This window comes from Embiotoca jacksoni, unplaced genomic scaffold (genome assembly GCF_022577435.1).
Source record: "Embiotoca jacksoni isolate LCO1_2020_lvr unplaced genomic scaffold, fEmbJac1.0.p SCAF_4, whole genome shotgun sequence".
NCBI lineage: Eukaryota > Metazoa > Chordata > Actinopteri > Embiotocidae > Embiotoca > Embiotoca jacksoni.
The window spans coordinates 11,731,744-11,756,015 of record NW_027185392.1 but is presented as its reverse complement, the minus strand read 5'-3'; the positions used below and the strand labels follow the sequence as shown (position 1 = coordinate 11,756,015).

General features: G+C 38.6%; 4 protein-coding genes across 4 annotated transcripts; 3 read left to right on the top strand and 1 right to left on the bottom strand.

Moving 5' to 3' along the window:
• The first annotated feature begins 584 nt into the window (after nucleotides 1-584).
• LOC138209240 (solute carrier family 22 member 7-like) lies at nucleotides 585-4,531 on the top strand. The gene is made up of 10 exons (XM_069167685.1): nucleotides 585-965; nucleotides 1,073-1,176; nucleotides 1,730-1,884; nucleotides 2,307-2,475; nucleotides 2,708-2,831; nucleotides 2,904-3,013; nucleotides 3,485-3,699; nucleotides 3,841-3,949; nucleotides 4,105-4,311; nucleotides 4,396-4,531. Exons 1-10 carry the CDS (start codon nucleotides 585-587, stop codon nucleotides 4,433-4,435), a joined length of 1,614 nt encoding a protein of 537 aa, XP_069023786.1. The 3' UTR covers nucleotides 4,436-4,531.
• Nucleotides 4,532-6,634: 2,103 nt separating this feature from the next.
• On the top strand, nucleotides 6,635-9,981 carry LOC138209384 (solute carrier family 22 member 7-like). The gene is made up of 9 exons (XM_069167933.1): nucleotides 6,635-7,012; nucleotides 7,154-7,257; nucleotides 7,358-7,512; nucleotides 7,685-7,853; nucleotides 8,749-8,872; nucleotides 8,985-9,094; nucleotides 9,177-9,434; nucleotides 9,571-9,663; nucleotides 9,768-9,981. The coding sequence occupies exons 1-9, from the start codon at nucleotides 6,635-6,637 to the stop codon at nucleotides 9,979-9,981; spliced, it is 1,605 nt and encodes a 534-aa protein (XP_069024034.1).
• Nucleotides 9,982-12,152: 2,171 nt separating this feature from the next.
• Nucleotides 12,153-21,069, bottom strand: LOC138209086 (ATP-dependent RNA helicase DHX15). The gene is made up of 14 exons (XM_069167446.1): nucleotides 20,892-21,069; nucleotides 18,906-19,242; nucleotides 18,586-18,779; nucleotides 18,300-18,459; nucleotides 17,414-17,632; nucleotides 17,157-17,324; nucleotides 16,980-17,066; nucleotides 16,560-16,709; nucleotides 15,309-15,417; nucleotides 15,014-15,205; nucleotides 13,556-13,678; nucleotides 13,056-13,246; nucleotides 12,749-12,918; nucleotides 12,153-12,622 (listed from the first exon to the last, which is right to left on the bottom strand). Exons 1-14 carry the CDS (start codon nucleotides 20,954-20,956, stop codon nucleotides 12,505-12,507), a joined length of 2,283 nt encoding a protein of 760 aa, XP_069023547.1. The 5' UTR covers nucleotides 20,957-21,069; the 3' UTR covers nucleotides 12,153-12,504.
• A 1,356-nt stretch (nucleotides 21,070-22,425) lies between these two features.
• On the top strand, nucleotides 22,426-24,231 carry LOC138209253 (extracellular superoxide dismutase [Cu-Zn]-like). Its single transcript, XM_069167705.1, has 2 exons — nucleotides 22,426-22,533; nucleotides 23,175-24,231. The coding sequence occupies exons 1-2, from the start codon at nucleotides 22,520-22,522 to the stop codon at nucleotides 23,794-23,796; spliced, it is 636 nt and encodes a 211-aa protein (XP_069023806.1). The 5' UTR covers nucleotides 22,426-22,519; the 3' UTR covers nucleotides 23,797-24,231.
• Nucleotides 24,232-24,272: the final 41 nt, after the last annotated feature.

The window sequence follows — 24,272 nt, the reverse complement described above, 5'->3', positions numbered from 1 at the left end:
GCAGCACCGTGACGTTCACAGAGCATGAGGAAGGTATAACAATAATGAATAAGTGTTCCAAGTGCTGTTGCTTGTTCAAAATCAGCATCCGAGTTACATATGCTTTTGGTCCAGTTGCGCCTGTGTTTTTTTGCGCACATGAAACTTAAGCACATAAAAGTTAGTCAAAAATTACTGGAGGACAGAAATAGGTCACAGGGAGCCAAACTCGATGAGAAGGGGGTGGACAATGACTTTAGACAACGATACCATCCTCAGTGTTATGTAAATATGAAGTTGACCTGTTCATGCTAAGTGACACATACAAATCAACAAGCTGGTACTTTGGCATTAAGGGGTATTTGCAAATGATTTCTGAAAATAATTCAACATGTTACTTGTCAGACTACTATTAAACCGCTCAGTGAGCACATGCCTGTTAGCAATACCTTACTACACATTCAACCATTCTCTCATATTGGCTGACCATGACCCAACAGCATTTAACAGAATGAAAAAGGCTTGTGGCTCACTTTCAAACCAGCAACTGGTACGCTTTAAGATATTTTCAATAATTCTCAAATGTTGCATCTTCTATTTTCAAGATGAAGTTTGAGAATTTGCTGGCAGAGGTTGGTGGATTTGGGAGATTCCAAATAAGGACATTTCTCTTGTTGATGATTCCTCGTATGACTTTGCCGTTTCACTTCCTGCTGAATAATTTCATTGCGGTCATTCCCTCTCACCACTGCGACATCAGCTCTCTGGATGATGGAGGTGTTTTTAGGAATTTATCTTGGAAAGACAGGCTCGTTGTCAGTATTCCTGTCGGGCAGGATGGGAGTCCAAACTCCTGTCAAATGTTTGCAGAGCCTCAGTATCATCTGCTGTTTAACTCTTCCAACTTAACTGACCTGCCTACAGTGCCGTGCCAGAGCGGATGGATCTACGATAACGCAACTTTCAAGTCTACTTTAGCCACAGAGGTGATTTTTTTTTTTTTATTATTATTATTCATTTACAAAGAATTATATCAATGCGAGTAAAAAAAATTGTACTCTCCGCTTTTCTATTGTTTGTGTTTCCCTCATAGTGGGATCTGGTTTGTGATAAGAGAAGAGTGAACCGAGCCACAGCCACTATCTTCTTCATGGGCGTCATGGTTGGAGCAGCAGTATTTGGCTATCTTAGTGACAGGTGTTCATGTCTCCACCTCTCATATCAGAAACTGTTATTAACTGTTAATATTGAAAATGCATTGCCATAAATACGATAAATTATAAAATGGAAACAAATATATTGAAAATATTTTCTGCTAAAGTCTAGGTCTAATTATTCATAATACTTTAGGGATGACTTGTTTTCTAAGAATGGCTCTAGAGGCGGGCATATAAAGGAAAAATAGCATAGGGCTGAGAATAGAACCCCGACGGAATGCACAAAGAGAGAACCAAAGCTCGTATATTTTATTTGGAAACACTTCTATAACAACAAATATCATGAACAGCAAAGTCCCACAAGAGCATCTCTAAAGACTATACTGAAACAACCCTTTTCTTATTTCTAACCTTTATGCCAACCAACATGACTTAGCTTCATTTTTAGAAAGAAATCCGAATATATTTGTTTATCCAAACAAGTGTTCTCACCCCTTGTTCTGAACAAACACTGCCCAGGGTATGTTATTGAATTGAGTGTTTTAACGATCTGTTCTGTAATGTGAATTGTCTGTAATTATTTTGTTTCACAGGTTTGGCCGGAAAAGAATGCTTTTATTCTCCTACATGTCAACCACCCTCTTTGGATTTGCAAGTGCTTTCTCATATAATTTTTCCATGTTTGCTGCCATGAGGTTTTTTACTGGATTTGGACTTTCTGGAATAAGTATAATCAGCACGGTCCTTTGTAAGTCGTCTGTCATAGTCTGTTATTGTTATTTATGCAACCCTCACAAAACCAATATTCTTAGTTAACATATGGGAGATCTTTATGATGTAAACATCAGACTTGTGAAGCTATGTTTATTTGATGTGATACACTTATTTTTTTTATTTTTTTTTAAACAGTTAAATAGAGTATTGGCTAATATTGTACACTTTAGGTATTCTTTTTAAAAAGTGGAGAAAAAAAACTCATCTTTGGGTTTTAAAGTACAGTATATACAAAACAAATTTGGAAGCAATAAAAGCTTTTGTTCAGACACATACCACCAACTATGCAAGACACTACTACACCACACTTCTTAACACTGCATTTCATAAATTAATTTTGTTTTAATCCAAGTAAATGCTTTCTAAAATTAAAAATACAACCATTGCTCCCCATAGGCATTGAATGGGTGGACATCAAGCATCGAACTGCAGTGGGTGTTTTGATAAGCTTGGACTGGAGTGTTTGTACAGCTCTTCTACCTGCTGTGGCATATTTTGTGAAAGACTGGAGGTACCTGACTGCTACTGTAACCTCACCGCTGTTTTTAGCTATGATCTCCTGGTGGTAAGAAAAAACTAATAACTGACATTTTGGTCAAATTAGGAAATTTGCAGCTTGCTTTGCTTTTTAAAATGCTTTCTGTAATTGTACAAGTCCATTAAGTTTTGCACTGCTTAAAGTTCTTTATGTTCATTTGCAGGATAGGGCATGTTGTGATGAGGCAGGTGTTTGACTGTTATGTTTATATGAAAGATCTTTCTAAACATGTTGTTTTTTTCATCAACTTTTGTCACAGGTGGCTCCCTGAGTCTGCCAGGTGGCTGATAAGTAACGGAAAAGTTGACACTGCTCATTTTTACCTTAGTAAGTGTGCAAAAGTCAACCGCAGACAGGAGTTCATGGCTGACATAAAGCTTGAGGTACACAGTTTTACATAATCCAATCTACAGCGCACAACTTTCTCTGATCAAAGTTTCCTTTCTAATCCCCAGGTTCTGTCCAAAGTAATACGTGTAGACAATATAAAAAAAAAATATTCCTATGTGGACCTTGTGAAGACCCCCAGGTTGAGAAGACTGGCTCTACTTACTGGCATTGTGTGGTACATACACTGCTTTGTGTTAAAACCATTTTTAGGCTTTTACCATTTAAATATTGCAGAAATGTACAATCTGTTTACTACCCTGTCCATATATATGATTGTGTTTTTGAAACAAAATCTGATTTTAAAAACTGATTTTAAAAACTAGATGACAACTTCAACACCGTTTTTTTATACTTATGATGGGACATTATATAAGCATATTAATACAGCTGTCCTGAAGAAACTGTCCCATATATGTTCACTAAATCCACAGTTAGAGCCACATCACGGTGCAATGACACTTGTCGCATAGCTGCATCGTAACACAAAGGTACTGTTGCTATGGTTACCCACACCAGTTTAGAGCAGTGGTTTAACTTTTAACCACTGCAGACACAAACTAGCCGATCAGAAACTGGTATTCTCTGGAGCAACTGTGCAACCTTTTTGAAAAAACTAATTTTTTTTCTCCTCTTTTTCATACTGTAGGTTTGGAGTGGCCAGTACTTATTATGGAATCAGCTTGAATGTCATTGGATTCCATGTGAACATTTATCTCACTCAGTTCATCTATGGCGCAATAGAAGTTCCAGCAAAAGCGTTCATCTTTTTCTCTTTGAACAAAATAGGCCGAAGATTGAATCAGATTGGAACACTCATTCTGACTGGACTATGTATCTTCTGCAACATGTTTATTCCTCAAGGTAAATGATCAAGTCAAGTGTGTGTCTCTTTGAAAGTCAGTCATGTGGTTATAACTTTTCAAATTCTGCACACATTAGAATATAAATTATAATAATAAGGTGCGGTTAACACAGCCTTTAAACCTTTTTCTTTTATTTTAGAAAAGGGGCTCTTTCGTACAGGTGTGGGAGCTTTGGGCAAGATGTTCGCAGAGGCAGCTTTTACCACCATATATCTATACACAGCAGAGCTTTACCCCACAGTAATGAGGTCAGTAAAATGCATATCATTAAAAACAGCATCTACCATCCAGAGGCCCTCACCAAGAAGCACGGTTACTGAGACATTTGGACAACTGACCGACAGAAACAGAATTTCCAGGCCTGCGGAAATAACACAAATTTGTTTGTATTTTTGTTTTGCAGGCAAAATGGATTGGGTTACTGCTCCTTCATTGCTCGTTTGGGTGTCTCTGTATCCCCCCTGATCATACTTCTTGAGGAGGTGTGGGTCCATTTACCAAGTACTGTTTTCTCCCTGGTGGCTTTTGCTGCAGGGCTTACCGCTTCTTTTCTGCCTGAGACGAATAACGTTCGTCTTCCAGAGACCATTGACGACGTGGAACAGACAAGGTACCTGGGTGTTATTTGAACTGCATTCAAACATTCAAAGGGAGAGTAATACATTGTAAAATGAGAATGTGTTTTGTATTTCAGAAGACGATCAATCTCCACATCTGACGAGAAATCTCCGTAAATGTGTTCTTCACTCCAGACTCTGAGTTCCAATTTATTCACAGTGACATGCTGGAAACATCAAGGATGGTAGCAAACATATGTTTATTTTATAAATCAAGCCAAAATAAAGTAACACCGGGATTTAATTGGAGTCATATGTTGGTCAATCTGCATGTCTACTATTCAGTCTATTTTGGGTTTCTACCACTTCCTTGGGGCAATATTGGCTCTTTATCAGATACATTCTCCTCGCATTCACCACCTACTCATTAACATTGTTTGTCTGTTGTTTGGTAAAATGGCTGATGGTGAATAGTTGGGTTAAAAAACACTCAAATGCAGAGACGTGAGAATCGTCAGAGCAACAATTCTCAATTTTACATAAATCAGTCATGCTTGAAAAAAGAATGACTTCCAGTATCCAATCCAGTATTTTCATGAAGATTATAAGATCTAAAACTGTTGTGTGGTGATCATACCATTGTGGCTTCAATCCTGAGTGAAAAATTATGAAAACACCCATCAGCCAGAAAACATTAAGGAGACTCAGCAAACAATGTAAAGATATAACAAATTCTTAAAACAAAGGTCCATCTGTATAAGAGTAATGTTATGTCCTTCATTTTATACAGTTTTAAATGCTGATGGAAAACAAAAGCTAATTCGGTAATATGTATTTACTTGTATTTATGACATGGTGCATTCAGCGATTTACAATTATGTCAGAAAAGGAAATTGTCTTGTAAGTCATGTCAATTACTGTCTGGAATTTGTGAATAATAGAAGATTTATTTCACAATAATATTGTCTCTACTATATGATTTATAACAAAGACATTGTGTGAATATTAATAAATTCTTGAAACAACAATTAACCACTGTTTAACAGCTATCTATTTGAAGTTATTAAGTTACATTATTTATTTTAGAAAAGTAGAATTACTGCCTTATTCTTTTATCCCTTCACCAATCAGTCAAGTTGCAGTTGACATCCATGTTTGTCCTGGCTCATGGCATATTTAGTGAAGACTTAGAAGGAATTTGGCCGATAAAGCTGACTATGATAGAACACAAAGTTAGAGCCATGCCATGAAACAATGCTTCAAATATGGATGTTGCTGCAAAGACGCTACAAGTTTTAAAACATGTATTCTTCACACAAATTTTCCAACCTGACAGCACAGAAGATCTATACAGTTAGCACAGTTTAGTTTCACCAATTCAGTATCTGACCAAATGTGAAATATAGTCACAATCTCATCTTCTGTTCATGAGTCATGGCATTGAGTTTACAATAATGGGAAGGGTGAGAAGTCTCAGTGACCTTTTGTCCTTTGACCATCAGAATCTTATGAGTTTATCAATGAGTCCAAGTGAACATTTATTCAAAATTTTAAGAAATTCTTTCAAGGCATTCCTGAGATAACATGTTCCTGAACATGGAACAGACAAACAACTTGAAGACATAATGAGGAGACACACGCTTAAAATAACTAGTAGGAATAGTAGGAATAAATACAAGTTGAAGTTCGGTAGCTTGCAGGGGACAGGGATGGACTGGGACATAAAAGCAGCTGTAAATCCTGTGGTTTACCTCACGAAGGAAACTTTTATTTGAGCTGTAATCAAACGTAGCTGCACTCCAAATGGTGTCATCCTGACCAAAGAGACCCAGCGTTTAAATCCTGCTTTAGAAATGATGTAATTTCCTTAACAGAATGAGAGCCACAACTACTAGTAAGTTAATTGATCAATAACAAAAACTGTAACTATTTTAATGATTGGTTAGTCTGGAAAGTAAGGCTTCTATACATTTTACTGTACACAATTTAAAAACAAATATGCTCATGCATTACACTACCACTGAATAACAGCTACTTTTTGTGTTGTAATCCAGTAAAGTAAAATTTTAGATGTCATAAAATGATGCCTTGTTCCACCACACACTGAGGATCCTGCTTTAGCTATTACAATTCATGCATAAGCACAGTCACATAGACAAAAGTTATTTTAGTGGTTAAGTGAGGTAAAATATTTACTTATTTCCACTGTAATCCTGCAGCCCTGAGTCAAATGCCAAAGGTTGCATCATCTCGCCTGAGAACCAAAATTGTAGTTTACTTCTTCTCAGTACACCGGCCTGAGCACATGAGGAGGTTTTCTTTATTTTTTGTTTTTTGTTTCAAAGGAAGAAATATTGCACACAGTGTGTAGCCACAATGAAGTTTGAGAACATTCTTGCTGATATCAATGGATTTGGAAGATTTCAGAAAATGATCATTGTAATAAGCTTCATTGGTCGCTTCACGCTGCCCTGCCACTTCATGCTAAACAATTTCGTGGCAGCTGTTCCCTCTCACCAATGTGACATCAGCTCTCTGGATGATGGAGGTATCTTTAAGAATTTATCTCAGGCAGAGAGGCTTGTTGTTAGTATTCCTTTCCAGGATGGTAGTCCGAGCTCCTGCCGGATGTTTGTGGAGCTTCAGTATCATCTGCTGCTTAGCTCCTCCAACATGACTGATGCACCCACAGTGCCATGCCAGAATGGATGGGTGTACGACAACAGCACCTTCAAGTCTACTGTGACCTCACAGGTGACCTCACTTTACATTTCTTTCTTCTATTTGTACAAATCCATCTAATTTAAATGTACATAATGAACACCTTTTCGGAAAAAGTCACTGGTCTTCGAAGGACAACCTGAACTTTTTCTTCTCTTTCTGTCTTTGTACAAGTGGGACCTGGTGTGTGATAGCCGAGGGAAAAACAAAGCAACTGCTACCATCTTTTTTGTTGGAGTTATGTTTGGAGCCATTTCCTTTGGAAGTCTAAGTGACAGGTATGATAGTTTGGTTAGAAGCCATTTAACTTAAAAATGTAATAACCCAGTTTTTCCACCAATCAATGAAATTAAAATTGGAGACTTTCTGACTCTGTAGGTTTGGCCGAAGGATCGTGCTGCTAGTGTCGTACGTGTCCGGAATGCTGTTTGCTGTTGCAAGTGCTTTTTCTACAACTTACGTGATGTTTGCAGTACTCAGGTTCTTCACCGGCTTTTGCATCACTGGCATCGTCATTGTCTCAACAGTCCTTAGTAATTCATTTCTGTTCTCCTATACATTATACATGTCATGTTGAGTTCACCTTATAAGACAAGGCTACCAAATGCATGTTTATAGAAAATTAGACATATTTCAAGTGTTGTTTGAAATGTTTTCTCTGAATGTTGCTCCTTCCATTGTGATGAGTTGTTTGTTCCCATGCAGGTGTGGAGTGGGTGGACATTGAGCACAGGAAATTGGTGGGAGTGATCGATAGCTTGTCCTGGACATTTGGGAACGTAGTGTTTGCAGCTATTGCTTACTTTGTGACTGATTGGCGCTTTCTGATTGTTAGTGTCACATCACCTTTAGCCTTGGCCATCATCACCTGGAGGTATGAAAGCTCAGATGTATAAGTTGAAATAAGTGTGTTTAAAGATAAACACTGTAAAAAAATAATATAGTTTGCACATTAATATTCAAAACTTCCAATGGATGTTTCAACCATCAATCATATTAACCTGTATGTACCCTAGTGCCTCTGTCCTCTTGGATATATTACGCTGGAATTCAGAGCTGAAGTTACAAACTTAATTCTTTCTTTTTTCTCTCATTAATGTATTCTTACAAACAGGAGGGTAGTGCTATTTGTTGAAGTAATGGAGCACACCTGGGAGGTGAATTGTTAAGTCGTGGCATGTTTCGAAAGTTCTGCAATCATTGTGGAATCAAGTCTACGTACAGTAGTCACTAATGTTGCCTATATATTTTAATCACTTTAATTTAATTAGGTCAACAATATAATAAACATTGGAACATTTTGGATTGGAGTGTTATTATCACATTTTAGTCACAACATGCAATTGCTGATGCACATTGCTGAGTGTTCAAAGTTCAATTTAGAAAGTCAAGCAAGAAAATCAATGTACTGCCTATGGTTACAGCTTGTGTAGATTTGTAAAGTCTGATAGACTGCTTCAAGTAATGTTATTTGAGCCTTTGTTTGAGCAGACGACTACAAGATTGGTCCAAAAAAAGTCTCTGCGGTTGTTTTGCATTTTGGGTAAAATTCCTTTGTGAACTTTCAGGGGCTGACACTATTCAATATGTGGCCTTCTTTTGTTTTTCACTTATATACTACTTTTTGTTTCACCTGTACCTGGGTATGGATGCCTTCACTGTTCACCTTATTTGTAATGTTGTTGTTTTTTTTAAAAACATGTAATGGAATTAATTACCATGTAATGCATTTGGAGTAGCCTACAATCCACATTTACCTTTAACATCAGGTGGATGCCAGAGTCGGCTCGGTGGCTCATTGCCAATGGAAAGCTGGAGCAAGCTCAGATGTATTTGAAGAAATGTGCCAGTATGAATCAAACCGAGGAGTCAACTCACACACTTACAACGGAGGTTAGTAAATTACAGATGATTAACTCCAGAGAACTAACAGAAATCATTAAATTAATTGTCCAATTTTTTAATCACATGGTTTGAAGAATAATGATGCTTTGCATTCTTTTAGATACTATCCACTATTGTTGTGACAAAGAAAAGAGATCGGCCCTATTCCTACTTCGACTTGATACGAACACCTAAGATGAGGAAACTGGTCCTGCGCACTGGTACATTATGGTGTGTACTCTCAGTGTCTTGTAAATTGTAACTCAACAGTCTGTTTAATGATTTAATAAGTTTCCACTCTCTCTGTCCTCAGGTTTTGCATAGCAGCTACATTTTATGGCATCAGCTTCAACATCACAGGCTTTGGGCTCAACATCTATCTCACTCATTTTACTTATGGTCTTATTGAGCTCCCAGCTAAAGTGTCAGTTTACTACGTACTGGATAAGATCGGCAGGCGGAGCACTGAGGTGGGAACTCTGCTGTTGGCTGGCATGTGCCTTGGAATCAACATTGTAATACCAAAAGGTATTAATCTCTGGAGACTTACACCTAAACTTTGGGTTATGTTGTTTAAGATATTACTGTCATAATACTCAGCAATGTGTAAGAAATGTTAATGTTTTCAATACTATGATCAACAACCCCAACAAAAAGCCAAAATTATGTTCTGATAATGATTTTCTTCTCAGATATGTCTGCTCCAGGACAGTAGTAGCAGTCATTGGAAAAGGATTTTCTTCAGCGTCCTTTGCAACTGTTGTGCTCTACAGCTCTGAGCTGTATCCCACTGTAGTGAGGTAATGATACAGGCCTTATTCGAGCTTTCATTTAGGAATGAGACTTGTCACAGGAGTACAACCCTTAAGTTATATCTGTCACCTTGTATTTAAATGTTTTTTAGGCAAAATGGTATGGGCTACAACTCCTTCATGGCTCGGTTCGGTGTTGCCATGTCTCCTCTGATCCTTTTACTGGATGAGGTCTGGAAGGAACTGCCTCAGCTCGTCTTGTGCTCTATGGCTGTACTCGGAGGAATAGTGGCAAGAACACTGTCGGAGACACGCAACAGGTGCCTGCCAGAGACCATAGAGGATATTGAACAGAACAGTGAATGAATGTAACGAAGTACATTACTCAAGTACTGTACTAAAGTAAAATTTTGAGGGAGTTGTACTTTATATTTTCACTCCACCACACTTTAGAACTTTAGAGGGAAATATTGTAGTTTCTACTAATTTCACTACATTTATCTGATAGCTGTAGTTACTTTTAAGAAGATTTGATGCAATAGATTGTAGGCTGCAACAAGTTTTTAAAATAAATTTCTAAAGATTAAACCAGTGGTTTCAACCTTTTTTGGCTTCAGACCTCAGAAGTCAGTGTGTAATCTTGGTCACATTTCAGATGTCGATTGTTTGTCAACCGCTCTAAATCTGTATTTTTCCCTCTAAACTTCTTTCATAAATTTTCAAATAATCCAATATCTCACCAAAAATCGAAGATTAAAGAAAAATTGAAAACAAATCTGTGAATCAAAATTTAGTAATCATCTGACGGCCCCTCACATCTGTCTGCTGTCCCTGTAAAACTGGATATAAAGTAGTTCAAACTAGCTCCACCTGCAGCAGCTACAACAGAAACATGCTGCTTTCACACTGATGATTCAGTATTATTAATTTAATGATGTCCTATCCAATAATGTATCAGTCAGAGGGACCAAACTAGTATTTTCATTTGTCATGGAATATTTTTTTCTTTGCTGTATTGGCACTTAATTAAGTAATTTAATTTACTTATTAAGTAAAGGATCTGAATACTTGTTCCACCACAGGACAAAAAGTGGTCATAAACAAGGTCACTGGCATACAATGCATCCAGAAAGTATTCACAGCGCTTCACTTTTTCCACATTTTGTTATGTTCCAGCCTTATCCCAAAATGGATTAAATTATTTTTTTTCCCTCAAAATTCTACACACAATACGATAACATGAAAAAAGTTTTTTTTGACATTTTTGCAAATCTTTTAAAAGTAAAAAACGAAAAAATCATATACATAAGTATTCACAGCCTTTGCCATGACACTCAACATTGAACTCAGGTGCATCCTGTTTCCACTGATCATCCTTGAGATGTTTCTACAACTTGATTGGAGTCCACCTGTGGTAAATTCAGTTGATTGGACATGATTTGGAAAGGCACACACCGTCTATATAAGGTCCCACAGTTGACTGCATGTCAGAGCACAAACCAAGCCATGAAGTCCAAAGAATTGTCTGTAGACCTCCGAGACAGGATTGTATCAAGGCACAGCTCTGGGGAAGGGTACAGAAAAATTTCTGCAGCATTGAAGGTCCAATGAGCACAGCAGCCTCCATCATCCATAAGTGGAAGAAGTTTGGAACCACCAGGACTCTTCCTAGAGTTGGCCGCCCGGTCAAACTAAGCGATCGGGGGAGAAGGGCCTTAGTCAGGGAGGTGACCAAGAACCTGATGGTCACTCTGACAGAGCTCCAGCGTTGCTCTGTGAAGAGAGGAGAACCTTCCAGAAGGAAAACTATCTCTGCAGCACTCCACCAAGCAGGCCTGTATGGTAGAGTGGCCAGAAGGCCATGAGAAACTAAATTCTCTGGTCTGATGAAACAAAGATTGAACTCTTTGGCCTGAATGCCAAGCGTCATGTCTGGAGAAACCAGGCACCACTCATCACCTGGCCAATACCATCCCTACAGTGAATCACTTTGTCATTATGGGGTATTGTGTGTAGAATTTTGAGGAAAAAAATGAATTTAATCCATTTTGGAATAAGGCTGTAACCTAACAAAATGTGGAAAAAGTGAAGTGCTGTGAATGCACGGTCAGCACATATTCAGCAAAGTTGTTTTAGTTAAAACTGCAAAGTAAAATCTGTAACAGTGTATACAACCTGTTTTGTTTGAATGTTGTGCACTTGAACATAAATTTTGAATTCTACTAAGGATTTATTTAACTTTCTTTTGTTTAAAATTCCCTGTCACTGCTTCTACGGCTAACTTAAGGCGGTATGAGGTATTGGTTCCCCACCTTTTTCAGCTCATAACCTTCAATAAGTATTGTCTGTAGAGCAGATTTTATCATAAACTGAGCTTCTTGTTACAAATATGTTATGGATTAACAAGATATGAGCATACTGAAAAAGTATAGATATAAAAATTATTTATCACAAACTTTAACATTTGTAAGCACAAAACTCCATTTGGGACTTCACTACTTTTGCAAAAGCAGGTTTTACTCATTAATTCACACAAATTAAGTCAAAGCTCCTTTATTAAAGAAACAAAGCAAGCACAAATCTTTGTTATGACTCAGCAGTCTCCTAAAGGAAATTCCACCACATCTAAATGACATGTTTCAGATATTCCTTTTGAAATTTATTATAACCAGGTCTAACAATTACTGCTGACATTTCGTCTGACATTACAGTTAGTTACAGAATTGACATTGATGGGAAAATGACAAAAAAACAAAACCAAAAAAACAAAACAAATCAAAGAAAATATAAAAATCAAAGAGCCAACTTTTAAACATTAAGGTACAATGATACAGAAAGATCTAAAACTCTAGTATGACGTTGTTTTCCAGGACACTTCTTGGCTATTGTTCAGTACTGGGAATACTCTTTGCTCTCTAGTTTGGCAATAATTCGCTCCAGCTGTCTTTTAGCTTCACATTGTGGGAAGTTACTCATTTCATAGTACTGGGGTGCAATCTTCACCAGCCTGTAACAAAGAGAGGAGAGCATGAATAATCCTGTCAGTGAGATGACACGCTGTATCATTAAAGCTCACTAATACTGATTCATTTGAACCTTATTTATTATACATTTAAAAAGTCTGAATACATACCACTCTGGCTTGATGTCTGTGCAAGTGCGGATGTAGTTCTTGGTGGTGAGGACAAATTCATTGTAGAGGACCCACTCGGGTTTGTGGTCCAGGACTGTGGATGGGTGCAGTTGGACCACTTGGTTGTCTTTAACTGTGAGGTAATGGCCTGTGCGCTCCAGATGAGCCACCTGTAGGAACAACAACAACAAAAAAGATCAAATGTTTGGACTTTGGCAAGGAAGGATGTTAGCCATTAAAATCTCTGGAGAAACTTTAAGTGATGCCCTGTAAAGACATCATGAACGATGTCCTGAGATCGGCTCACCTGCATGAAGAAGCCGGTGCAGAGCGCTCGCCGGATGTTGATATAGTAATCTCTGCTGGTGAACTCTGTGCTCCGACGAGGCAGGTTGAAGCGGTCCATGATCCTGGACAGCTGCTGCCGCACATTGTCAGCAGACATCAGTGAACGGTAGTTGACAAAGTTGTCATAGCACCACTGGTTAGACTCATGGTCTGGGAAAAGGGGAAACAAGAATTCAAACATTTGATTCAGTGTCAGGTTGTTATTCCTTTAAAACAGGAATGAGAGGCTTTGAAAGACTTTCAATTTGAACCTATAAAGAAATACATGACAAGCTGACATCGTGTGTTCAGATCAACCTAAAGTCTGAGCTTGTTTCTTAAAAGGAACAACTTTTACATACGTTTTCCTCATTATTTGAAAGTATGACATCATGGCAGATAATACGGGAAAGCGTCAGAGGTCTCCTTCAATGCAGAAAGAAGAAATAAACATGGTGCAGGTCTTAGGCTGATGCTCACTTTGTTTGAAGGCGTGGTAGACGTTGAGCAGCGTCAAGTGGTCTCCATCAATGTGAGCAAACCTCATCTTGGACTCGTCTGCTGCCTTCTTAGCCTCCGTGGGACGGACAAAACACTGTGGGACTAAACAAGGTTGGTATGGGCCCCAACAAAGCCGCCCATAGGGATGAGTCAAACATTCACAGAAAAATGGAGCAAAGCCTATGATGCTAGGGCACTTGACACTGCGTTGGGACAGGGCAGGACCACAAGCTCTATCAAAGGGGGGGCTGCAGTCTTTTCTCATGGTCTTTCCCAACTGTTATGGCTACTAGTTCTGTAAAACAAGAGTTTTCACACAACTACAAAGTGTTAGGGACACCAGCAATGCTTTAACTTTTCAAGATTCAGAAATTGTACTTTAGAGATGTAATGGTTCCGCATTTAAGGGAGCACACAACTGAAACACTTCTGATATACACACGATAACTACATTTAACAATAACAGTTAAAATAGGCAATGCATCATGTCAATAAAAATAAAAGTCTGATATATTTGACGAAAGTTAAGTGGTGCCTGCCCTATCCAAGTACTTTAGTGATGAAAAAGATCACTTACTTTATAACACATGTAAATATGATTGTCTTGACGAATTAAAACTTAAAATCAACACTTGAGAGCTTTAACATTTAATTGTAACTGTCTGAGTGAACAATACTTAAAACTAATCATGTTTTGTGCATTAAAACGGCTTTTCTGATTATATGAACTCGCATTAGTGCAGAAAGTCTGTGACAAAGATAGCATTAAGATTATGTTGTTCAATATTGTGAAGCAGTATTGGTAATTAAAACTGTTTGTAAATCAGTATAATCTCTATACTGTAATCCCGTTCAAAATGGAAGAACACAAATCTATATCTTCAATGTAGGCTTAATTAATCCTGTCCAGAAACTCTACTCCAACAAACTGCCCAGAAGAAGGCAAGCTGGTCAAAAATGTTTGGAAATAAAACGTTTTAATACATGTCAATTTTGGGTAACTTTGATGAAACTTGTAACTCAATCGGCACATCGAGACAACTGATTTCAGTCTGAAAACTGAGACAATACTTTGTTGCAACATGTTTACTAAATAGGACATTATCATTAAGCCTTTTTCACATTTAACTAGATCCACCTGCTTCTCTATCTTAACATAGTAAATAAATGCATGTTGCACATTCAAAGGCTTTGAGTGCTTGAAATTAGCTAAATTGAGATAGGTCTTGAAAATATCAATATTACCATATTACATGTGCAGTTATCTGTGATGAACACTCCTGCGCAACATCACACGTATTCGAAAAACGCTGCGGACAAACTGGATTTCAGGTGTGATGTTTTTTTTAACACCAATTGTAATCAGAAGTGTTATTAACCCCGAGAGGCTTGGCCTACAGTAGGCGAGGAAGTTGTCAGCCCAGTCCTGGGCATTACCTGACAGCATGGCAGTAATGGAAAGGATCTCATTGGAGCAGTTAAACTCGCAGCTCGCAATGACCATCTTCGCCAACTGGGGGTCCAAAGGAAATTCTGCCATCATGGAGCCCAGCTCCGTCAGGTCACCGTCATCATTAAGTGCTGCCAGGTAATTCAGCAGCTCCAGGGCCCTCATTAATGTCTCGGGTGCTGCAGTGAGGGGAGGGAAGCAGGAGCCAGGAAGGACAGAAAGTCATACCAAACTAATACTCAAGGAAAATGTACAATTCCCAGTCAAGACAAATTGACTCACCTGGGGGATCCATGAAGTCAAAGTGTACAAGGTCATCAATACCCAGCTTTTTCAGCTGGAGCACAACAGACCCTAGGTTGGACCGAAGAATCTCAGGGTATGTGTTATCCTAAAGAGCAAGACAATATTGTTAAATGTATCTGATAATTTGGTTATGAAAAGACAATCTACAAAGAACCAATTAGTGCTGCCCCGACTAAATATTCTCCTAGTCAACTAATAACCGTCAGTTCAAGCAGTTGACATCATTGCACATTTATGGTAATAATTAAATGTTATATTTCAGGCATTAGAAAATGGTTTAAGTTCCAGGGCTAACAAAGAATAGTATTGGTGACATTGGTTACACCGTGCTACATGACAGAGTAATACAAAAGTGGAATAATGACCTTATGAAATTAATTTTTACAAGCACACGCACAGAGTGAGCTGCCTGTTAATGACAATGTGTCGGAATAACCAGCGAGGAGACTGAACATCCAGTTCATTTATTTTCACACTACATTGTATCTTATCCTGATAGTGTCAGTCTTGAGGCTACTGACAGATTAATGACTGCCAGGGTTTAAGAGGATCTACACCATCCGGTGTGGGTGAGTCAGTGTCAGCGTGTGTGTGTGTGTGAACTATCCATTACTGTCCGGAGCAACTCTGCTGTAATTAGTAGAGGAAGAGTGAACTGGGCCTTTAATTCCTTTTCTCGGGCAGTGAACACGGTGCACAACATTTGGATAAATATTATACTGAAACTTGGGCTTATCCAGACTCTTTATGGCTGATTACAGAAACTTAATCATGGCTTTTACCATGCACTTTACAGTGGCTGAGGTCATGGGCTGTTAACTATTTCAAACCCAGCTCATCAAAAAGGCCACCTTCCCAAAGAGGACGCCTTGAACCAGAACATAATACATATAAGTTTTCTGAAAAGGTGTTTGACAATTTGTTTTCTTCCTGCGACTAAATGACTGATTACACTTGTCCATCTAAGACTTTTTTAGTCAGCTAATGCACAAGTCGACTATTTGGACAAGTTGTTCATTTCCTCACCTGCATTTATTAATCACCACAACCGACAGTTTAAACTCCATTTCAACTATTTTACTCTCTGCACTGTTGCACCAACATAATCCAAAATAGCAGGTGCACTTAGTGATGTCCATGCAGTCAGTAAGCCTCAGACCATTTTGCACCTGTCATTGGCCCTCGTCTAAATGGACACAAAAACGTCATGTAGCAGTGGTCACTTGCCTGCATCTCTGTTTTGTAGGCCTTCTCAGTGTAAAGGCGGAAACATTTCCCTGGACGTGTTCTTCCAGCTCGTCCTGCCCTCTGCTGGGCAGAAGCTTTACTGATGGCTGTGACGAGCAGAGACTCAACTCTGATTCGAGGATTGTACACCTGGACACATATTAGAAAGCATGTTTCAGTGAAAACAGCTAATATAAGCGGTACATTTTTTTTACATAGTGACCAAAAGGAAAGGAACCACAAGGGAACAAAAAAAATTACTAGCATTTATACTATCGAGATATACAAAAAGTTCCAAACTTCCTTTAAGATTTCATATATATATAACACAACATATAAAATTGTATTCTAATCAGCAAACTACACCCAGAATGAACTGAAAAGAAAACAGTCCAGTGAGGGGAGTCATTTTTTGCCCACCTTTTGTTTGGCAAATCCAGGATCAATGACAAACACCACACCGTCAATTGTTAGAGAAGTCTCAGCAATGTTTGTTGATACGACGACCTGAGGAAGAAACAACAGGCTGTCAGATATATATTTAAAAATCTGGTAAATGGGGAATCTATTGAATCTGTTCAATTATTTAAAATGTACCTTTCTTCCTATTGCACCGTTGGGCTTCCTTGGAGGAGGAGGCTCAAAGATCCTTTGCTGCTGCTGTGGCGGCAACGTGGAATACAGTGGAATGATTTTGATGTCTCCGACTTCAGGTCCAAGGTCGTCAACCTCACGCTTAATCCGCTTACAGGCCTCATCGATTTCCTGAGAGAAAGAAATACGTTGAACTTTGCTTCGTGCTGCTTTAAACAGAATTCTATTGGACCAGTAATGTGGAGCATCATAAGTTTTACCTCTTGACCAGTGAGGAAGAGAAGGCAGTCACCCTCATCTTCCTCACACATGTGAATCTGTATGACCGTGCGGATGGCTGCTTCCAGGTAGTCCCGCTCTGGCTCGGGGGTGTAAAAGATCTCTACAGGATGGGTACGCCCGGGAATTGTTAGCAAAGGACAGTTGTCGAAGTACACTTGGAACTTCCCGGCATCTAGTGTGGCACTCATGACAATCACCTGTGCAGAAAGGAATCATAGCACAGTTCTTTTTCCACTTATATTTGCTCCTTTACGCACACAAATATATCTTATAATTTTTTTTTTTAAAAAGGTATCTGTTTGTTGACATGAGTTACAGCTCTGGAGCACCCAGACGGGCAAATTCTGAAAGCCTTGACAGATATTCTAATGACATTCGCTTGGTCAAGTTGCAATAATGCAATTTATGAAGTTTTTGTTTCAATATTTGGTAGATTTCACCTCTTGAAGCCTATAAAAACCCTACATATGAAAACATTACAAGAAGGAATAATAACTCTTTGGTTGAACTGCTCATATTTCATGTAGACACAGAGCCGTGACTTGTGGGAGGTAGACGCTCCCTTGTTCTAGGGATTCACAAACAAAACAGGTTCAGAACCACTGCTTTAGATCATAAATCTGGCGTTTTCTATTTTATTGTATACGTAGCTCTTACAGAGTGATCAGGGTCTAATTTAAACAAAATTAATCTGGTATACCTGCTGTTGAAGTCGCTTTGTTACAACAACAGCTAATACTCCAAGCAGATACAGATGAATTGTAAGCTGTTGCATTTAGTTTCCATTTCAGAAGCACCTGGCTGCAGTAAACAAAAAGGCCAGTCAATCATGTATCACTGTTATTCCAAAAACAGAAGAAATACCTTCAGATCAGCTCTTTGACGAACCACTTCCTTCAATACTCCCATCAGGATATCCGTGGCCAGAGTTCGCTCGTGCGCCTCATCCAGAATGATCACACCATATCGCTCCAGCAGCGGGTCATTCATAGCTTCTCTTAGTAACATACCATCTGTCATGTACCTGCAGAAATACCGGACATGCTTTGTTAGGATGGGACCTCCTGGGTTAAAACAAAAACAATTCTCTGTGCCTGTAAAAAGCTTCTTTTTTTTTTAGATATTCTTAGTCCCTCACAGCACCACTTACTTCAGTATAGTCTTGGCAGAGCTACAGTCCTCAAATCGGATGGAGTAGCCAACTTCCTGTCCAAGCATAACATCCATTTCATCTGCCACCCTCTGAGCCACGCTCATAGCTGCCACTCTCCTGGGCTGAGTACAAGCTACCGCTCGCTTTGGTCCAGGCAAACCCCTCACCATGTCCACACACCACTGTGGGATCTGGAGATTGAAACAAAGGTTTCAGTGAATTTTGATTAAAATGATTCAAGAAGAGAGCATAGAGTCACTCAGCTGGCTGTTGACATTCAGCACATAAGAGATGGACTAATTAATCACATTTCACACCTGTGTTGTCTTCCCAGAGCCCGTCTCTCCGACAAGAACAAAGCTTTGATGACGCGTAATGATATCTGTGAAGCGTTCCTTGTACTCCCACACTGGGAGCTGTAACCTCTTTTTCAGGATCTCATAGTAGCGCGGTGTGTGCGGCAGGTTGGTGAATGGATTGAGCTGCTGGTGCATGGCCATCTGCTTGAGTGGTGGTAAGCTTGCCACGGCTGCCATGCTGTTAGAGGGGGCAATAGTCGGCTTTGGTTCTCTGTCCCGGTCTCTGTCTCTGTCCCGGTCCCGATCTCGGTCCCTGTCCCTAGAGCGGTCCTCGCGGTCTCGGTCCTTGTCTCTCCTGTAAACATAGGAGCAGTTATCATCATAAACACTTTTTATTGTAAAGAAATGATCTTTAAGCTGTTTGGTGATTTGCTAAACATAACACTGTCAAAACTGAAGAGGGTGAATATTAGTAGAGCCAATGTAGCTTTCAGATCATGTACAATGAATGGCAGAGTTTCCCATGTTTTAGATTTGTAAGCATTTCAAATGTATGATGAAGGGTTTAAAAGCATAATATCCAACTACCTTTATTGACGGACTTTGGCTTATTAATTAGTCCTTATTTGTTTGTCCTACTATATTCTACTATTTTAAAATGTGCAGGCTTTTGGAAAAATCTGAGTGTCTCAGTTGAAGTTATGCCTTGGACGTTGATTGCTATTTTATAAGTGGGAAGGTGGTTATTATGGTAAGTCCTGTCTGACATGAACACAGGTTTGACCTGCTCTTATAGAAACACAATACAGCGCAGTGATACTGAGTACTGATGTTGATATTTGGCCGTTAACAACAGCATATTGGTCTTTTATTCAAAACCTGAAACACATTTCTTACAGAATCAGGAAGGAAGTTGTTTTATTCTAAAGAAAAATGGCAATAGAGTTTGAATGGGATGAACTGGCTAAGATATTTTGCAGTTAAAAATCAACTTTGCAGTACTCTCTGTATTAAAAACAAATAGTGTAAATGTCTTAAACTACCATACATATATTCTTGCACTTCTTTAGTAGGATTTTTTTTATATATATATATATATATATATATATATATATATAGTACAGACATACCAGCATAAACACTAATACTGGCATGTCTGTGATGGTGTAATAAACGCACCATCGGGTGTCAAATGTACTTGGCACAACCAGCTACAGCAAATATATTCTAATACCACAGCAATAAACACTACATCTATTGAAGTTGTTATATTTAAAACTGTGTTTAAAATGTAGTTGATTGACCTATACGGTTATTTTAAAGTGCAATATTAGTTTACTTTCACAGATGATTTGGACTAAATATTAAGTCACGTCAGCAAAACACTTCCAACAACATCAGAGCAGCTCACACAGCAATGACAGTAAAGTAAACGAGTCACCAGCTCTTAAACAGTGTTTCATATAAAACTCAACACGAATGACATCCTTCATGAAGTGTAGTAATGCTGTATGGACACTTCATCACCGAGTTTAACTGTGTTTCAGTAACAAGAGCCGTCATCATTTGGGTTAGCTGGCGCAATGCTTAAACAACAAGGTTTGGTTACGGCAACAAATCTGAATATTTGTAATAGTAGGTCGTTTTTACAAGAACTAATCTCGGTCTCTTAAATTGTTGCTTTACAAGCCGGCTGGAAAAGGTGGTTAGCAAATGGCTAAGTTAACGTTAGCCCCACACACACACACACACACACGTGTCTCGACGGTGACGGTGACGGTAACGTTATGAACACACTGTAAACATCCCGTAATAACACTGCATCAGGGGAACATCCAACATGACGCTGAAAGGACACAAGCTGCTCCTGAGCTTCGTTGACAGTTCAAAGTTTCGTGGTCTCGCATGTTATCCATCCGCGGAGGCTGTTAGCCAACCAGCTAACAGTTAGCCTTCCCCCCCCCTTAAACAGCGCGAAGCGGGTCGCTGCGAGGCTTCACCTACCCTTCAGACCTCTTCTTACTAGAGGAGTAGTCGTCGCCCAAATCCAGACGATGTCTTTTCGACATCTTGTGTTAGAAATGTAACTTATCTTTCAGTCAATTAACGCGAACACGGTTCCACCGGGCGGTACGCCGCTGACTCGGCTTCCTGATTCCTGCGCTTCAGTGTTTTCCTCATGACTTGTTTCACAGACTTGATTCACGCCGCCTGCTGCTTTGGAGGACAGACTGACCTTTATATATATATATATATATATATATATATTAAAAAAAAAAAAAAAAAGAAAAGAAAAAACAACAACAACAACAACAACACAGGATTTATGGAAAGTATTTTCTCGATTAATCGATTAGCTGTTTGTTCTTCCAAATGCCAGGAAATAACGAAACATATTTCCAAAGCCTAAATGTCTTGTTTTGTCCTCACAAACAGTCCAAATTCAGAAGATATTAACTTTATCATCGTGCAGGACTAAAAGAACAGAACATTTACATTTTAGCTGCTGCAATCAGAAAATTTGAATGGCCTTTTTTTATTATTATTTTTTTAAAAATGACTCCGTATTTATCAAAATAGTTGTCAATTAATTTCCTCTCGATCAACTATTCGATTGATTGACTAATTGTTTCAGCGTTAGATTAAAACTGCAGAAATCAGAAAAGAAACCTGATGGAAAAAATAAATCTGGGCTTCTTATTTAGGCTTACACAAATAACACTTATACACATAAAAAAAACATTGCAGCTTCAATAATTTGTACACAAGAATAATTTAGGTTTTTGTCAAACCATTTTACTTACAAGTTACACGTATTAACCATCATTCATACTTTCCTGTTTTACTCTGCTCCTGGAATTTATTCTTCCTCTGAATATGTTCCTCAATATATTTGATCATATTACACAGCAAATCCCGCAGCGTAGAAATTGTGTAAGCTACAAATTACACAGAGAATGGGAGGAACAGAGCAATGAATGGCAGCTCGTTTTTGTGATATTGCAAATCCAACTACATTTCAAAGAGACATGTTGTATTTTCCTCACCACTGAAAGAGATTGTTATTTTGCAGATTAAGATTTTAAAATAAATACTGACTATATAAAAAAAAAAAATCTTCAATGATACTTGTAGTTGTAATTATATTAAAATTCTCCATTTATAACTATTATAATCAATAATAAAAATCCAGTCAATATAACATTGAGTTCAGTCATTAACCCTGTATATTGTTGTTTTACTTTAGCAACATTTGCTGGCATTATGATTACTGAGGTGAAAATGTGAAAGGTTTGTCCCAACAACACCAACATATCTCCAGGCTGATAACAAACCATGCAGTAGAAATACAAGGGGAGCTATTCAGCTGCACGTTTCGTGAAAACAATGAAAAGCAAACACTTACTTGGTGAGTGTTTTATTTTGGAAAAAAAAACAATCGGGTCCCGGGGTAGACTTCAGCTCCACACGTGGCTCCGAAACATCTGCTCCACCCTCAGCAAGAGACGCCTACTGAAAAGCTTACACAAGACTGTTGGGAAGCAATTTGCATCTGGTCTCTTCAGACGATCAACTTTGCAGGGCTGAACAAGAGTAAAGACTGCAGATTTTGGAGCTTTGTTTTCGTAACCATGTACCTGAAGGGGTAAGTGGACTTTGTTTAGTATTGTTATCTAAAAGTCAAAAGTTTGGCTTGTTTAAACCTTTATTCACACTACTGCGACATTACGTTTGGCCGATCAGAACAGTACACGGCCTGAGTTTCTATTTTTAATGTCAAAAATACACTCTCGCTGAAGTCATTATTAATTTTGTCCATTTTGAATGTAAACCATTAGACTTGAAAGTAAAAAGTACAATGTCTCATACTGTGGGATATATTTTCACTGCTTATTCGAAGAGAGATACTTTTCGTGGCAGAATTAAAGTTATTTTAAGTAACTTTTCAAGTACTTGCATATTAAGATTATAATACACGAATGATCGTATAGACTATTAATAGGTAAACCCACCTAACTGCATATAAAGTAGTTCAAATGAACTCCGCCTGAAATATGCTAGTGAATTGATAATATATGCGATCATCATAAAAGGAGTTTTTCATCAAAATATTTTTTCTGATATTACTTTTGTATTGTGTTATGTGATGCCTGTAGGACTAATAGTGTATTTTCACTCTGTGTTGTTACTTTTACAGAAGTAAAGGATCTAAAAATTTCTCATCTAGGTAATGGCTATTTGCATGCAAAACATATGATGTGAGGTATACTTTCTGATATCTTTCAGATCAGTTGCTCTGTTGGTCCTGCTGGCAGGCTGTCATCAGTGTGTTTCAGACACCAGCGACACTCCAGTTCCACCAGAGTTCTCACAGAACAATGGCACCCTGTACGCAGTCTGTAAAATGAGACCCAGCACCCTACTAGCAGAGGGCCTGCCCAAAGTATTCGGTCAGGTGCTGTTTAAGCAGGATGATCCTCAGGAAGAACTCCAAATCCTTCTCCGGTTCAGGGGCTTCCCCAGAGAGGGCAGTCCAGAGCCCAGAGCGGTGCACATCCATCAGTATGGAGACCTGAGCCGGGGATGTGACGCCACGGGTGGCCACTACAATCCATATGGTGTACATCATCCCAACCACCCGGGAGACTTTGGTAACTTTGAGCCTCAGCAGGGAAAAATCTATACGGTGATCAAATCTAAGGCGTCACTGTTCAAAGGCCTGTCTGTGATTGGAAGAGCAATGGTGATTCATGAAAAGATAGATGACTTAGGGCAAGGTGGAGACGCTGGGAGCCTACTGCACGGAAATGCAGGCCGACGGCTTGGCTGCTGTGTGATTGGGATTTCTTCCCCTAGTCTCTGGAATATGTACCATCAGCAGTATGAAAGGCGGCTGAGGAGAAATTAGACGTGCACTAGTGGTATACACTGGAGGTCATTTTATAGATGTTGCTTTTGTGTTCATTCATTGATTGTGTCCCTTGTTTTTCTGAGTCAATCAAAACCACATTCTCCCAACATTCACAGTAGCTCATTAAAAGTAGTGGAAACATGCCTGAATAATTGAACAACAGCCAGCATGTCACTGTCACAACAAACTTGTCCTTGAAAAGTTATTTACTAAAATTCAACACATATGGAGACATGCATGGCTCTATGTGATTTCTTTATGGTCGGTTTATATATTTGTTTTGTTTTTACAAAAAAATCTGGATCAAGACATCAGTGCTGGTAATACAGAGGAGACTTCATTGTGCAACGGTGTATCTCTGTAAATGTATTTCTCACTAAGATCTGTTTGTTTAATGTGAAATTGCTATAAATCGATAAATATTTATTTTCAGGATGTCTATCAATAAAGTCAAAGCATAGAAGAAAATATCT

Bases quoted from the DNA above. Each gene is read 5' to 3' on its own strand.
- LOC138209240 (XM_069167685.1), top strand. From the start codon at position 585: ATGAAGTTTGAGAATTTGCTGGCAGAGGTTGGTGGATTTGGGAGATTC. The intron at 1,177-1,729 runs GTGTTCATGTCT...TTTGTTTCACAG, and splicing joins TTTGGCTATCTTAGTGACAG to GTTTGGCCGGAAAAGAATGC. The intron at 3,700-3,840 runs GTAAATGATCAA...CTTTTATTTTAG, and splicing joins CAACATGTTTATTCCTCAAG to AAAAGGGGCTCTTTCGTACA.
- LOC138209384 (XM_069167933.1), top strand. From the start codon at position 6,635: ATGAAGTTTGAGAACATTCTTGCTGATATCAATGGATTTGGAAGATTT. The intron at 7,854-8,748 runs GTATGAAAGCTC...CTTTAACATCAG, and splicing joins TTGGCCATCATCACCTGGAG to GTGGATGCCAGAGTCGGCTC. The intron at 9,095-9,176 runs GTGTGTACTCTC...CTCTGTCCTCAG, and splicing joins CTGCGCACTGGTACATTATG to GTTTTGCATAGCAGCTACAT.
- LOC138209086 (XM_069167446.1), bottom strand. From the start codon at position 20,956: ATGTCGAAAAGACATCGTCTGGATTTGGGCGACGACTACTCCTCTAGT. The intron at 15,418-16,559 runs GCAAGTGACCAC...CTTGCTCTTTAG, and splicing joins CCTACAAAACAGAGATGCAG to GATAACACATACCCTGAGAT. The intron at 12,919-13,055 runs GTGAGCCGATCT...TTGTTCCTACAG, and splicing joins GCACCGGCTTCTTCATGCAG to GTGGCTCATCTGGAGCGCAC.